Here is a 15,906-nt window from a genome sequence, read left to right as displayed (position 1 = left end):
TGTTTAGGAGGCTATGTTCTTACCAGATGTAGGAGGCAATTAGTATGGTATTTGGGTTATCTGTGATGAGTTCAATTTGTATCTCTGAGATGAATTTGTTTTTCATTTTATTTTTGAAGCCATTAATAAATTGTTACATGACATTTCCTTCTAAATGTTTACGGCTAAACATCTCCCCTATTTAATTTCTACATCATGTTTAGACCTAAACATTTACCTTACACTGTAACCCAAAAGTGAGTACAAAAGGTAACCCAAAAGTATACTCATGTGTGTCATATTTACATGTTGCTGGTGTTCATGCTGGTCTTTCTTCTGTTGTTGCTTCTGTTCTTGCTGGAATATACGCTGCTGCTTCTGTTGTTGCTTCTGTTGTTGCTGAAATATACTCATGAAGTTCATGGAAAACTGATTCGTCTTTCATCCCTAAGTAAAATAAAATGCCCTCCAATGTTGTTTTATCCACCTTTGTTTCCAGATATCTTAGTGCCTGGTAAATTGTTTCCTGCTGTACCCCAAACAATGTGGGAGTCTCCCTTCCCTTTCAAGCTTTGCTTTGCTCATGTGTGGAATTGCGTAATCCATACCACCTAGTTTCTTAATAACTTCAATTTTACATGCTTGTAATGTGATCCATACATTCTTCAGTGCATTTGGTGTCAGATTGTCAAATGTTGTAGTTACTGCCTCAAGTAATTGTGCGTAGTTGTATGCTGATTTTTGATGCTGTAAAGATTGTATTGACCTAAAGAACCCTAAGTCAAGCACATTCAAATCCGGTGAGTTAGGAGGTTGTTGCACTAAGTGGAAGTTAAATCCATCAAGTGTAGCCACCTCTCTAAACACCTCATCATCATCTAAAATGTGTGGTTTAGCATTGTCCTGTTGAATGAAAATTGTTTTGCTTAAATGTGATGGCCATTTAATTCTAATTGCTGGTAGTATCTTGTGCACAATCATGTCTCTTGTGTGTTCTTTAGTGATTGATTGTATTGGTTTGGTCTCTGGCTCTCCTCTCTTCCTGTTTTTTGAACTCCTTTGTGCTGCCACTTCATGTGTGAAAGAAAAAATGCCTATCTTTCCATCAAAAATCATCTCACCTTGAATAGAAAAGATTGGTCTTGCAACGGCACACATAAACATGATCTTGGGGATAAATATTTTTGATTGGATTTCTCTATGTGGCTCTATTTCATCTTGAGTTAGATAAAATGTTTGTTGTGTCCTTGTAATGTAAAACAACTTTTCATCAATGTGGACTACATTTGTCATTTCATTAAATGTGAAGTTGTTTGTTTGCTCATCTAAAATGCAACTACTAAGACAAAAAATTAACCTGTCGAGTTTATTTTTGTCTGTAAGTAACGGTTTGATCGCGTTGGTGTGCTTTCGAAAGTACCTGTTTTTTTTCCATCTGCATACAGTGCTGTAGCTAACTCCCATGGCCCTTGAAAGTGTTCTTAAAGTTGTCTTCTTCGCTTTTTCAATTGATTTGAATTTGTTTTCATCAAAGGTGATTGGAGCTTTACCGTTGGTCACTGACTTCTTATTGTTGACATTAATTGGAACTTTGTTTTTTTTTTGATCACGAATCTGTCTCCATATCCTTCTGATTGTCCTCCTACGCAAATCGTACTTCTTCGCAATTTCATTGATGACCCCGTGTTGTAGCTTCCCATTACTGTTTGCTGACGTTAAAAGCTCATGCATTATTTGAGTCTTAGTAAAATTATCTACATCTTTTTTTTTCCCATTGTATATACTGTGTTGAAGTTGGTGGAAATTAAATGAAGTGTCTGATATCTTCACTTAATGTTGTCTTATATACATAATTTTCATCTGTTTTGGTGGCAATTTTTTTCATTTTTGGCGCCATTGACATTAATTTTTTGGTTTCCCTTTACTGTGTTACTAATTGTCAACTCATTTGATCCATCCTGTCTCCATTTCCCTTTGCTGTATTTATCTTCTAATCATGTCTGGCTTCTTTTCATTTTTTTTCAATCTTCCAGTATCATTGTTTTCCCTTAATCAGCTTATTTTTGTTCCAGTGTCATTGATGGCTTCCTTTCAAAATGAAACATTTAGATTTTTTGTAGTTATTTAATTAATTTTCAACACTAAATGCATACCGTGTTTGTTTTTTTATAAATCTGAAGTCAACGAAAGATTTAATATCCGTATGCGCATGTGGCGAGAGGGTTGCTCGTTTTCAATTGCCGTTCAAAAAACGTTGAAGAAATCAAGGAAGTATTGAAGACTTAGCTTATTTTATGATTTTGACGATTTTTGTAATTTATTTGATGTAATTTTATGTAATTTAAATTAACTAGTTTAATGGTTGTTTAATTATAAAAAATTCGGAAATGTATTAATTTCAATTAAAGCTCAAACAATGTCAAACCCAATTTTCCCTCCAAAATTCATTCTATGTACTTTATTAATCAAAAAGAGGAAATCATTAACAATTAATCCACTTACTTAAAAATACCCATCTACCACCTTTTACATGGACCCCACACAACCCTTAATATGCGTGCCCAAGGAAATGGGACTATATCATAAGATCGGAGGGAGTATTAAACAGTAAATATAAATATAGTATAAATACTACTGGATAGAACAACTGGTTTAAGTTTTAGTTTTGTCTAATAACTACAACAGTTTGCCTTTTTAATCAACTTTTCTAAAAAAAAAAAATTTGTGTTAAAATAGGGTAAACTCTAAAGTACCGTAACAGAATATATAATTGGAAACTTGTTTTGATCAAATGGATTTTAGTAACTAAGTTAAGGGTTAGACAAGAATTTTTCAATTAACACTAAAAATTAATCCGCCATCATTGACACTTAGAACACCATCCATGAAGAAAATTATGTTCTTTAGAACACCGCCCTTGTATTAAGGATAATTGACACTTGTGAACTGTAACTTTCATCATTATCATCAACATATTCAGTGTATTCTACTTATAAAACCTTCATAAACATCGGCGATAGCATCAACACGATCAAGTCGTGTCAAAATGGATTACGATATCCCTAAGAGGTTCCTTTGATAGTGTTCAAAATGAAACTATCAGGGATGTCATTTTAATACAACGGAGCAACTCGTATATCGTTATCATCATATCCACTATATTCCACTAATACATCAAAATGATCAAGTCGTGTAAAAATGGATTACGATATCCCTAACAGGTTCCTTTTTTAGTGACCAAAACGAAACTATCAGGGATGTCATTTCAATACAACAAAGCAACCCGTATCATCATCATCATACTCGGTATATTCCACTCATAAAACTTTCATCAACATCAGCGATAGCAATCAAGTCGTGTAAAAATGGATTACGATATCCCTAAGCGGTTCCTTTGATAGATACCAAAATGAATCTATCAGGGATGTCATTTTAAGACAACGGAGCAACTCGTACTAGGCTTATCAATTAATGAGGATCACATAAGAGGTTCAGAAATTTGCTGCTCATAACTATAAACCAGACAATAGTTCTGATAAATAGTTCACTACCTAATGCCTACTACTCTCATGTGCCAATTACATGAAGCTTCCACAAAATAAGTTAAATGCTTCAATTCAAGCACACCAACAATGCAAAATAAAGGAAACTAAGGCACATGACAACACAGCTTCATCTAAGGCGGGTTGGGGAGGAAAGTGCAACGACTAATTCAGCAAACTACTTTCAAAAGCCATCAATTGAGCAATCAGTCAAGATGAGGATGAGCCAGGAATAGAGCTTACTTTCTTTAGAAGTCCCTTGATCCCGGTCTCTAGTTTCACTTTCATATCAGCAGAGAGATTGTTGCCTGATTGCTCCAGCATGGATGTCATAAACTCGAGACTCTTTCTCATCTGTTCAATAGACGGTGCCTCGCCAGGAGTTCCGGGAGTTCCAGGAGTCATCAAGAGAGACGGAGAATTAGTCCCATCAACTGTCTGCATAGATTTCGGTGGAGTACACATCTGATTGTTCTTTGCTGCGTTCAAACGTGCCACTGCTGCTGCTGCTGACATAGGCGTGTGCGGGCCCACATTCCGCAAACAAACCTCCAACGAAATGGGTTTTGCATTCGTTCCATTAGAGCCCAAAAACGAATTAGGGAATGGATCATCAGCATATGTCCCATCCTTCCGCCTTCTCCTCCGCTTCTTTTTCTCAGGATTGCCATCAGAATTGGAAGCATCAGCATTCAAAGCTTTTCTTGGCCTTCCCCTCTTTTTAGCAACCGGTACACCCAGTGGGACAGATTGGTTATTCAAATCTCGAACGCCAACAGCTTCCTTACTCTCAAAGCACAAATTAGGCAATGGAACCATATGCATTGTTTCCTGCGAAAAATCCAGAGTTGTCTGTTTAGGCACCTCAGTAACTCGAGCAGACACTTCCTGTTGCTGTTTCATATTCACCTTTGACGCAATCTCTGTCGGGTAATTTTCAATGGTGAACGAACAACTTTCAGCAACATTTACATCAACATTAAAGAGACTATTCGAAACCACATTTGCCAATCCAATTGTTGTTTCTTCCGCCCCCTTCTTTTTCGCTCCACCCTTATTTCCATCTGAATTTGCGGCATGAAAATTCTGAATGTTATCGACCAAAGCACCACCAGCTCCGGTAGTTTTACCCTCTTTCTTCCTCTTTTTCGGTAGCGATTTACTTCCACTTGAGCTGCCTATCAGACGATTCTGCCTCTTATCCACCACACCATTACTCCCAGCAGTAAGCTCCTTGCTTACCTTACCAACTTCACAATTCAACATATCATGATATACCGATGCCCGAAATCTAGCAAAAATAGTTTCAGTAGGATCAAAACGTTCGTTGTCATAAGGATATGTACAATCTAAAGCCGCCAAACGCAATTCTGAGAGTAATTCGGCTGATGATGCACTTATTTCTTGTAGGTTAACAAATGTGGAAACCGATTTTCTCGTATATTTTTTCTTCTTCGGAACTGGAGGGGATAAAACATGCTTATCAGACATATGATTATCATCCTCCCCATCTGCAAGAGCATCGGATAAAGCTTTTGCTCCCTTGCTAAGATTTACGTAAGGGGGGGACAAATACTTGCTTTTTTTCCTCTCTCGCAATTCGGCGCTCTTTTTAGATTCTTTAAGACCCGCAACATTTTCCAAAGTTGAACGCACATCTTCAGCGGTAGTTGGGCTCTTAGAAAGACAAGATCCATCATCTTTTATACGAGACATAGTTTTGGAAGCATCTAAACTCTCCGCTCCAGTACTGACTGCATTTAATCTTATTTCCGATGCATCAAACCCATCAGCACTACAACCAACATTTTTTCCAATTTCAGACCAGCTCTCCTTTTCCGAAGGAAAGCACACTTTTGAAGCATCCAAATCCTCAACATTTTTCCCGATTTCAGAATCAACAATGTCATCATCCATGCCTCGAATCACTTTAGAAGCATCAAAATCCTCTGCTCCTCTGCTGACAACATCATCCCTTGTTTTTGATACCTGGTTATCATTTTCAGTAGGAGAAATCTCTTTGGAAGCATCCGAATCCTTACGATGTCTGATCTCAGCACCGTCACAGCCATCTTTCACCGAACAACCGACAACAGGATCCGAGCATTTGAACAATGTATCATCCTTTAAAGGGGAAATCGGTCTCAATGTTTCAAGTCCCTCAGCTTTCATCGAAGAACCTCTTTCACCGGCAGAACACTTGGACAAGACATTTTGAGCAGCCTTGTCTTTGACAGGTGAACTCTGTTTGGATGTATCGAGATCCTCGGTACCATATCTGACAACACCATTTTGAGTATCCGAAATGCCTATCTCATCTTCCATACGAGAAATCGATTTACACTTCTCAACAGCCCTAGTTTCATGACCAATAATATCGTTTCTAATTTCAGAATCATCATTTGTCTTCCCTTCAGATACTAAAACACCGTTCAGCTCAAAAAAGTTATTATGTTGACTTCCTGGGGATATCGGTTTGGAAATGTTAACATTCCTAGCTTCATTACCGATAACATTGTTTCTGATTTTGAAAGTATCATTCGTCCTCTCTTCAGATACTTTCGGCACAGAAACATCATTTTGTTGATTTTCCTCAACGGTCATGTTTGTTTCCAGGTACTAATGTATCCACTCAGTCCTGCAGCATCAAAATGGAATTATGATATTTTAGCCTTCGAGACTAAATATAAGACCAGACATGGGCAAATCTACTCGTACAAAAAAAGTTAGTTATAAATGTTGTATGCCAATTGCCAAATCACCCAATAATCATAAAAGTTAATCAAGTCTTGTCTTCGTTGGAAGGCAAGTGCCACTTTTCACATAGCCCTCTCATTCAGCCTAACTTGTGAATCTTAAAAATAAAATAAACAAAAAAAAAACTCCATCAAAGCACACACTTGCCTTATGGCAATGGGCAAATAAATGGGTACAATAATTTCATGGGATACTAGAAATGAACAACAGTGGTAACCATTGCGCAAAAACAAGACCACATTGCATCACATTAGCCGGCAGATCAACCGCATTGCAAAGGTTTTCACAAAACCAAATTGATATTAATAGTCTTGTAAAGGTGTAAGAAATCGCGTTTTGGGTCATTTCAAGGCTATTTCATGATAATTGGCATTATGATAACCGCAACACTCATGTTACAGTAAAATTGTGTTGTTACCGCGATCTTGACCATCACCGCCTTTTTGCACTATGGTGGTAGTTGCTAACTAGTGAGGAGAGGTACGCGGAGGATAATTTCTTAATATTCAGATTAGTTCACCTTTACCAACTATGTAGCTTAAATTTAAAGGAGCGTTTACGAATAGTTAAGGTCAACTCATTCCGTCCCTTAGACATTGTCTCATTGCACACAAAATAAATACTCACATAACACTATATTTTCAAAACATTCACACTTTCATCATCTCAACAAAGGAGAAAGGAGGAGTGGTAGCCAACTTTCTTCTTTCAATGGTATAGCATCAACTACCGGAGATGACAACTTCCCTTATCCCCCTCTCTTAAGGCTCTTGATTATCTCATATTCTTACTTGCTTTTCTCTTTGATTGATAAACATATTTTTTGTGACAAAAACTCCATTGAAATATAGAGGGATAACAAGTGAAGCAGGAAAATGTGCACACCTAAAATTTCTTAAACTTAGCAAGCTATGTTCTCAGTTAATCACAACCACCAACAGCTTGCATTTCAGCTATATCTATATACGCACAACTGATCATAAACCAAAACTAAGTAGATAGATGAACTATAATCAAATAAATTTTTTTTTTCTAACAAAACCAAAAGAAATATCATAAACTTCAGAGATGGAATGCGTTGACATAGTCCAATTATAAGATGATGATGCCTCATGTAATTTGCTACCACAATTTCTTAACTATTCCTATGTTGTACTCAAGCTTGCTTAATTGTCAAAGATGACTTTTTTTGTTTAAATTTATGCAAAGCTCTATTTCAAAGCATATAAATTCTTCTTTTAACATTTGAAAAGATCAAAATCTCTAGTTGACTTATCCAAGACTTTACATGTTCATGCTAAAGAATCCTAAAAACAATTCAACAAAACAATCATGATTCGCTATTCTCCTAGAAAATTGTGAATCTACAAATGCAAATTGGGGTTTTTTGGGCTATTTTTGGGCAATTTTAAGCAAAGAATCACGAATTCGAAAAACGAATTAGCTACCATACTTTGTTACATTGGAAACAACACATTTCCCCCCTTTGTAATGCTATGTCAGCAAAAAAAATGACATGACCATCGTAAATGTGCCTATATATCTTGAACCTAATAGTTTTACCAAGATAAAGTCAACAACATGGGATGAATTTGGGGTTAGGTCTAGGCCTTTTTAAAAAAAATTAAGATGGTCAAACAAACTTGGGGACCTCAACTATCAAATTTAATTCTCAAATTTAACCAAGGAATGAAAAGGCATAAATTCTAAAATTTTCCTAAAATTCAAAGAGAATACAAGCATAAGCTAAACCCAGTGACATTTTTGTAAAAAATTAACAGAGAAAATGCAGAATCACACAAATTAATATGTAAAAAAATAAAAACGAAGCAAAACCCAAATTATACAAACAAACAGTCTAATAAATTCCTCAACAAAATTTAAAAAAAATTTAGTCTCAGTTAGAGCATCTACCACTTTCCCTTTGTAAGGTCCTGGTTCGATTTCTCGCTGCCCCTCTCCGTTCTCCCTCAGTTTACCCTATACTCCAAACAAAATTCTCAACAAAATCCAATCTCCAGATAAACCCAACAAGTAAACAAAAACCCTAAATACCCAACAAATTAAAAACACAATTGAATCAAAAAAAAATTAAAAAGGGCAAGTCTTAACTCAAATTAAACTTCCAGCAAAACTCATTGACACCCAGAAAGATAAATCAACGGATCTGCAAAAAAAAAAAAAATTAACCCCATTCAAAAGAACTCATTCAAGCAAGCAAAGAGTATTTAGTAGTACATTAGAGAAGAAACAAAAAGAAAGAGATTTAGCTTACTTATTAGGCTGTTTGGAGAAGGAAGTGACTGAAAAATAAGAAGAGGATTCCAAATTGTTAGATTAAAAATGGGCAAAAAAATGAAAAGGTAAGATTTTTGGAGGAAGATTTCTATTAAAGCTTAAAAGAAATGATCTGGTAGTGTATGAACTATTGAACAGTGACACGAGTATTGTGAATTTGTGATGACACGTGCTTGTGTTTGTTTGGTTGTTTACAATTGTACATTATATATACGCCAAAGTAGGGCCATGTCTTCGGCTCTTCATCTCATCCAAAGAAAGGAAATATTTTTCAAATTAGGTCATTTTCGTGTTTGATAAATGATTTTTTTTAGTTATTTTTTATTTTTGGTTTTTTGTAAAAATTAACTTTTAAGCTAAAATGAAAAGGTTAATTTTCTTTGCTATTTTCAATAGTTTTTGGTTTGTTGGTTTATTTTTTATCTAATAATAGCCAATAATCAATACTTAATTTTATCAAATATCTTACTAACAGAATTTACATGTGAAGCTTGGTTAAAAGACAACAAAAATAGTCAACATTTTCAATTGGTCAAATAAGACCACTAAAAATTCAACAGTCAATAGCCATTTGTCAAACACACTCATTAATTTTCTTGAGTTTGCTACGATTCTGCAATGGATGAATTTCAACTCTTGTTGTAAATGTGACTTTAATTTTATTAATCAAACATATAAAATAAAGTTACATAAACTTAGTAGGTTACAAAACATATGACAAGCTCAAAGCTTTGCTTAACATACACCAAATGTGAACTTCATCATCGGGAATACCATATATCGAACATAGTAACAAGAAGATTTTGTATGTGAACTTGATATTAAATCTAGGCGAGATGCGCTTTCCTAAAACATCATTTCCTCCCTACTACGGTGCTTGGGAATATATACCGGAAATATTTTTTGAGATACAAAGAATTACACTAAATTCCTAACACAAGGAAATTAGAACGACATGAGAAAACTTAAGTGGAAGAAGAAAATGAAAATTTACAATTGAGGTTTGCAAGTTCTCTATGTAAAGTGCTAGAGAGGATAAGAAATTCAGAAATCATATGTATATTCCATGTACATCTCATGTAAAAAATAACTTACACATGCCTTCTATATTTATAAAAAAGCATAAAACCATTCATGAAGTAGTAATATGTCACTTATGGTCGCTCCCGAAAGCGGCTGGATTTTTTTTACTCCGCCCACAAATGTTTCGTGACCCTAGGTCTTTCAGATTATATTATTTCGCAAATCGGACTTTTGAGGCTCATGCCCTTCAAAATATTTACATGATCCCCTTAAAATATGTTAAGCATTTGATTTTGAATTAAGTCGCTTTTCCATACAATTAGGTCAGACAAAATCTAAATTATTTGTTAATTCGATCTGAACCTAATCTGAAAGAAGTGAATTGGATTGAGATTATTGACCTAACTAAGTAAATGGGTCGATCCAACCTAATCTAAATGGATTAGGTAATGGTCAAAAGTTTAAAACTGAATTAAACTTGTATAACCCATTAAATTCAACGAGTTAATTTATAGTCAGATCAATCTGTACAACCCGAGCTAAATTCATTTAGTATTTTTCTATTTTTCGTTGTAAATACAAATAATTAACTTGTAAATTAAAATTTTAAAATTAACGCCTAAATAAATAGGTCAAACGACCTAACGAAATATCTTAATTTTAATTTCTCTTACTTATTTTGCAATATTATTCTTTCTGTCAATGGTTTAACTTTTTTTTTTTTAATCTCATTGTGTTCTTTGGGTCGGTTAAAAATTGTGTCTTATATCTACATTAATTTTTTCATAATTTTAAGTTCAATTGAAAGTCGTGTCAAGTTGATTTGGGTTATAAGGTCGAGTAAATATTTGATCGTTGGACTTGTTTTGAACATTTTCGTAGTCAAACTTATTATTTATCTTCATCTAAATCACTCATTTCTATCATCCACATATTTTTATTTAATTTTCTAATTTAATTTTCTTTTCCCCTAAATTTCACCCAAATTTTTTTTGAATATGATCTTAGAGTGACTTAGAGTGACTGATAGATATTTTGTAACTTTCCCTTTTTGAGAGTAGAAAATTATAAACGATAACGATTATTTGCGAATAACCACAAAAAGAAAAAATATATACTATTAAAATAATGAAATAAAAAAAAAGATAAAATAAATTCTCAAAACCCTCCTATAAAATTAGAACACATAATTATAATTTACTATTTTCTTAAATAATCGTTATTTACCTATACATATTGTTAGGGAGATTAATGATAAACGGAGTACTTAACTTGTGGCCGTGTGGTTCCTTGATGATTGACTACGTAAATTGAGCAAGATGTTAATGCTATCCACTAAAAATATTTTATTTTAGTTATGTCTAAAGAAAAAAGATATTTGGTCCTAGTTCTTTGAGTCGTCTATTTATAGTTAACACGTTAACTTTACTTTACAATCTCATTTCTAATAAAATTTTGAAAATAATATTTCATTTACATTTGATAAACAATATTATTTTAACTATTAATTTAATTTTCTTATTGTAGCAAATACCTTATATTTTCTGATTTTTATGTTCGTCCGAACATATTTAAAGGCTTTTGTGCAATTAAGTAGTTTTTTATGATTGTTTATATTTCAATAGCGATGACTCAATAAGACAACTCATATTATTTCTTACTTTACTATTAAAAATTTAAAATCTCTTAAAACACCGAGAAAGTGCAATTATAGCCTTTGAAATAATTTTATTTGGTGCCAAAATTATGTTTAATATGAGTACGAAGTATATTATTATAGATCAATAATAAGAACAATAATTATTACAACATTTATCAAACATTCATGTCAAAAGAAAATGACAATGATATTTATATTCTAAATTCTACTAAACAACTTAACCACAATTAGAAAGCTATCCTTTGAATTATTTGCTTTTAAGTATATTTATAAAAAGGCAAATGTTAATAAAGGTTATGGGCCTTTCATTAATAAAAATAGTAATATATTTAAGATAGTAAATTAGACAACAAAATAACATAATATATTTTAACGTATGATTTGGTGTTAAAATTCAAATTTTATATTATTGGGTAATATAATTAATACTTATATAATTAAAAGTTTAAAATATACTATACTTTACTAATTAAAATTGATTTTATTTTTGTTAACAAACAATCCGTAGGCGTCTACTAGCAAGATTCTTATAAAAAAGGAAAATTTAACTTAAAAATTCTCATCAGTCAGCCTGATAATGAAAATCTCACATTTTAATTAATATATGAAAATCTCACTTTTTAAATCACTTGTTCATCTAAAATAATTTTTCCTTGTTTTACTTGTTGATGTCGATTCTTGTAACTCTCCATTGATACGAATATGTCATGGAATAACAAAAAATAGTTTGAGTGTAGCTATACAAGCTTAAATATACAACAAAAAACGAATAAAAAGTTTTTTAAATGGATAAATTATGTAAATCAAACGATGTTATTATATTACTCCCTGCGTTCCCTTAAAAGCTTTCCATTTGTCATTCTAAGGTGTTTCATTTGTTATTCCCACAAGAAATCTTTGTATTTATATCATAATTTTGAACAAAAATAACCTTATTCATCATCATTTAATATTATAATAATGTTTTTGATCCCCACATACTTTCCACTAACTTTATTTTAACATTTTTATATTTTTTATGGTTCTTGCATATTTTCCACTAACTTTATAAAAATATTTTTTTTTATTAGTTGTAGTCCCCATATATTTTCAAACTAACTTTCTTTTAATAGTTTTATATTCACTATCTAATATATATTCACTATCTAAGAGATTCTACTTTATGGTCCTCACTTTTTCTTAATCAAATTATTATTTAATAAAATAATATATATATATTCACTATCAAAGATATTCTATTTTTTTAAACCCCGTGAACATTTATTGGTCAAACCAGTTAATAAATCAACTAGTCAAATCAATCACAATAATCAACTATCAACTAGCAGCTATTAACTGTTTACCAAACATCTGGTCGATCATTAAATTTTAAATTACTCTCCTTTTTGTATAGCTAATGACTTGTCACCCTATATATAGCAAAAAAGAAGTAATCATTAAATAATTCCCATGATCTCAACATCACAACTTAATAGTTATTAACAATGTAATTAATTGAAATAAGCTAACTTATACTAAAATATTGTATAGAAATATTCCATTGCATGTGTCACATTCAACCACCAATATAAAAAATGAATAATAAATAGAAATAAAAGCGACCAAGTAGGTCCTATGATGTTTGGTGTTACTAATGTTGTACAAAGTAGGAAAACAAATTTTTGAAATGTCATATTTAAATTTTATTAATAGCATTCTTTGGTGCCAAAATTAGGAATAATTTATGGAGCCTATCAAATGGCTATTCACAGGTCACATCTATTCCCCAATAAAAGGTATACTCAAGATCATTTTCAATTATTTGTAATTTTAATATTTTAATAGATTTCACTTATTTTACATTGTTTTATTTTTATCAATTATTTTCTTTAATTATCATCTAGTCCTTCCGTTCTATTAGAATTGTAATATTTACTCTTAAAAACTCTCACATAGATTTACGTAATATTGTAATCTCAATGCGATATACTTCCTTCGTTTCATAATATCCGCTATATTTTCTATTTTTGGCAATTTCATATTACTTGCTACATTTCCGTTTTTAGTAATAAAATAATCATTTAAAGTTCTACCTATCCTATTTTTATCCTACTCTATACCTCTTTAACTTTTATACTTACCATTATTTAATCTTTATCTATTCCCAACAACCTATTTTTCTTTTTCCTTTTTCAATTAACAATAATAAAATACTATACTCTATAAAGTAAACAATCAGCTATATTGTAGGTCAATCATTTTTCTTAATATGTGTGCCCATGCAATTGTAGCAAGAAATACAGAACAGAGAAAGTATATGTATATATTTTCCCAATCATTAAATGTCGCTACCATTTTCATTGCATCGCCATCCTTTTTGAATGAAATTAAAAAAATAACCTTGAATTCTTTTAAGTTATAAAATCAAAAATTATTTTATTAAATTAAACTAATTAATAATCGAAAAATAGACCTAGTCGCACGCTTTGTATGACTTGACCTAGGCCAAGTCGCATGTTTTGTGTGACTAAGTCGAATTGATTTATTTAATTAATATTTTTATTTTTATTTCATTAAATTTTTAATTTTAGCTCGATTGATGATGTTTTTTACAAGGAAAATGAGTAAAAGAGCAGAAAAATGTTTATAGAAAAGCTTTGTGCTGAAATTTGATATATGTTTACTCTTTTGGCCATAACTTTTTATAGAAAAATCACATCATTGTAAGGTTTGCGACATCAGAATTTAGAATTCAAGAGCTTTCCAATGATATATTATACAGCTGATCTTGGACAGACGTCCTCATAATGAGACCATCAATTTGGGCCAGCCCAATTCGCATGCGTAACAACCTGGGTACTTTTTAAATTTTCTAGGCATTTTTCAATTTTAATTTTAAAGATACCAATTTTGACCTTAAAGGTATCAATTTTCAAAATTGATACTTTTAAGGTCAAAATTGATAAATGCACTAAAAATTAAAATTTTGTTACACGCGCGTGAAATAGGTCGGCCCACACTTCTTCTTAACATGCGACAGTCTCGTCCAAGTTTTTGTATATATTATATGTCCAATTTCGATAACCGAACGAGAAATAATAGTCATATAAAGTTTGTTTTTGCTAAAATTTGATACATATTCACTTTTTTGCCATAGCTTTTGATATGAAAATCACATTAATGCAAGGTTTGCGATATTAAAAACTAGACTTCAAGAGCTTTCAACGATATATTATATGTCCAATTCTGATAATTGAATGAAAAATGATGACTGTTAAAATTTGCACTAATTTTTAGTACACCCAATCACGTAAAACTAATTTACTAAATTTTTAGTACCCCAAATTCATCAACTAAAAATTTACCAAAAGCCATTAAAAAAGCTAATAATGTTAACCTGTTTTTGGCTTAATTTTAATTTTTTCATTTTGGTTTAATATTTTAATTTTTTCATTTTGGCTCAATGGATAGAGCATCTGCATGTGAAACAGAAAGTTTGGGGTTCGACCCCTACTGGGCACAGGTATCAGTTGAGGCGGTTTCTTGACTGCGCGCATTTCTCTTTACTCTTCCTTGGGGGAACGAATATGATTTGTCCGCATCTTTCAGGAAAAAGAAAACCCCCACCCGGACCCTGCCTTGTGCGGGATACTGAGAGTGTCCATTACCTTTACCTATTTTGGCTTAAAAGTCAATTTTTTAGGTGGTAGAAAAGCGACACTTTTTTGGCATTTTAATCAACCAACAAAACTAAAATCAAGGGAATTATTAAACTTCGCCACCTTTTACATTTTACCGCCACCCCTATTTTAATGAAATGACGAAATGTCCATGGACTTAACATTTGTGTAACACCCTTCAATCTCACTCAATAACACTTTATCACTCTAAAAGCACTAAATCAAAACGTAAAAATTGTGTAGCTAAAGCTTAGGAAATGAAATCCCGAACGATTCGATGTAATTTCATTTTATCGCCACCCCTTATATAATGAATTTGCATTGTTGCCCCTGCATAATGTACGCGCTAAAAAACTGTAACATCTCTCTAAAAACTCAGTAAAAACACTCTCTAAAATACGAAAGCTAAATCTTGAAATCGATTCACAATGTCGAACCTTAATGAACATCAATACGATTCGACAAGTAGTTAAAAAAAATGTTGAACAGCAGCCGCGTGCGACTAGGCCTTGGTTGGGTCGCACGAAACGTGCGACTGGAATGTGGTTGGGTCGCACGTTTCATGCGAACCATCCACGGCCCACTCGCACGCGACTGTTAATTTTTTTTCCCTTTTTTTGTTTAAATTATTTTTTATTTTATTATTATTTAATATATGTTGTTGTCAATTATTTTAATTTATATTTTATATTATTATTTTAAAATTATTTTTTTACTTTTATGTGAATTATTGTAGTAACTTATAATTTATGTTGTACTAATTTATTTAATTTATGATTTAAGGTTTAGTAACTTATAATGTATGTTACAGTAATTTATTTAATGTATAATGTATGTTGTACTAATTTATTTAAATTATTTTATATTTTATTATTATTTAAATTATTTTATTTTATGTATATTTTATTTTAGTTCAAATTTTAAAGAGAATTATTGTTTATTTAATATTGAATTTTTTTATTATTAATGTTTATTAGTACAATATTTT

The 15,906-nt window shown here is 32.0% G+C and overlaps 1 protein-coding gene across 3 annotated transcripts; it reads right to left on the bottom strand.

Moving 5' to 3' along the window:
- Nucleotides 1-3,409: 3,409 nt before the first annotated feature.
- Nucleotides 3,410-8,769, bottom strand: LOC130806360 (PWWP domain-containing protein 3-like). Of its 3 annotated transcripts, none has more exons than XM_057671398.1 (3): nucleotides 8,554-8,769; nucleotides 8,193-8,445; nucleotides 3,410-6,159 (listed from the first exon to the last, which is right to left on the bottom strand). In XM_057671398.1, the coding sequence occupies exon 3, from the start codon at nucleotides 6,123-6,125 to the stop codon at nucleotides 3,732-3,734; it is 2,394 nt and encodes a 797-aa protein (XP_057527381.1). In that variant the 5' UTR covers nucleotides 6,126-6,159; nucleotides 8,193-8,445; nucleotides 8,554-8,769; the 3' UTR covers nucleotides 3,410-3,731. The 3 variants fall into 3 exon arrangements, with proteins under 3 accessions (XP_057527381.1, XP_057527380.1, XP_057527382.1); XM_057671397.1 differs by having other exon boundaries at nucleotides 8,391-8,445; XM_057671399.1 differs by lacking the exon at nucleotides 8,193-8,445 and having other exon boundaries at nucleotides 8,554-8,738.
- Nucleotides 8,770-15,906: the final 7,137 nt, after the last annotated feature.

Source organism: Amaranthus tricolor, chromosome 2, assembly GCF_026212465.1.
Source record: "Amaranthus tricolor cultivar Red isolate AtriRed21 chromosome 2, ASM2621246v1, whole genome shotgun sequence".
In the NCBI taxonomy this organism is placed as follows: Eukaryota; Viridiplantae; Streptophyta; class Magnoliopsida; order Caryophyllales; family Amaranthaceae; genus Amaranthus; species Amaranthus tricolor.
The sequence above is the reverse complement of the archived record's forward strand: the minus strand, read 5'-3'. Positions and strand labels throughout refer to the sequence as shown.